Genomic DNA, 886 nt, shown 5'->3' with positions numbered 1-886 from the left:
ACCAGCTCTTTCTTCTTCACCCATAGTGCATCTTGGAGCAAGGACTTTGCATCTTCCTGGTCACGTGAGGTGTCTGGCACTTCATCTTGTCTGCTGAGGCCATGGTCTTCAGACTGGCTCCCAAGATTGGCAGCCATGGCAGTGGGAGAGGGGCAGACACCTAGAGGGCTCTGGGGGAAACTGGTTGTTGCAGTAGCAGCCACCTCCTCCAGGGTGCCCCAGACTGGGAGACAGGGAGAGGAGGAAGCTGCATCTCTTTCCTTCATCTGCTCCTCCTCCTCCTCACCCCAAGTGAACTTTGCCTCCATCAGACCCTCATCCTCTCTTGGATCCTGAAAGACTCTCCCAGGCTGGCAAAGCTCATGCATTCCAGGCATGATGACCAGGGTCGAACTGCAGACAGGAGTGAGGCAGGGGGACAGATGGGGACCCCAGGTCTGCAGGAGAGGGGGGTTCTCATATGAGAAACCCAGCCTGGGCGGTCTGACTCAGGCCACTTACAGGTCTCCTCTTGAGAGGTGCTCTCAGGCCTCATAGAGGAGCTCCTCCAGATTGGCCTGACGCCTGGCTACCCGAAGGAGGATGGGAGGTGGCCCCCCAGGTTGCAGTCAGCACAGAGTGAGGTTCTGGGTCTGACGTGCTGTGGGAATTAGGACCTTGTGGGCTCTCCTCTGTGCTGGGATGGGAAGCCCCTGGTGCACACTCAGGACACCGTCCTCACCTTGACTCCTGGCACTGCCTGGACCTCCTCTGGTCTCTGACCTGTGGACACGGGCCACAGACCTCCGCCTTCACCTCTTGGTTCCTGGAGCTCCTGTATCAAAAATGGAGGGGGCACCTAGGCGGTAGACTGTGGCACAGACTTGAGCCTTCTGTGCTGGTAAAA

The 886-nt window shown here is 58.1% G+C and overlaps 1 protein-coding gene across 1 annotated transcript in view; it reads right to left on the bottom strand.

Moving 5' to 3' along the window:
• Window positions 1-703: 703 nt before the first annotated feature.
• Window positions 704-886, bottom strand: part of LOC104982266 (melanoma-associated antigen 8-like) — a 3,712-nt gene continuing 3,529 nt past the window's right edge. Inside the window, exon 2 of the mRNA XM_010831612.1 lies at window positions 704-814. Coding sequence (XP_010829914.1) covers window positions 704-814 — 111 coding nt within the window. The remainder of the gene's footprint in view (window positions 815-886) is intronic.

This window comes from Bison bison, unplaced genomic scaffold (genome assembly GCF_000754665.1).
Source record: "Bison bison bison isolate TAMUID 2011002044 unplaced genomic scaffold, Bison_UMD1.0 scf7180017864529, whole genome shotgun sequence".
Classification (NCBI taxonomy): domain Eukaryota; kingdom Metazoa; phylum Chordata; class Mammalia; order Artiodactyla; family Bovidae; genus Bison; species Bison bison.
The sequence above is the reverse complement of the archived record's forward strand: the minus strand, read 5'-3'. Positions and strand labels throughout refer to the sequence as shown.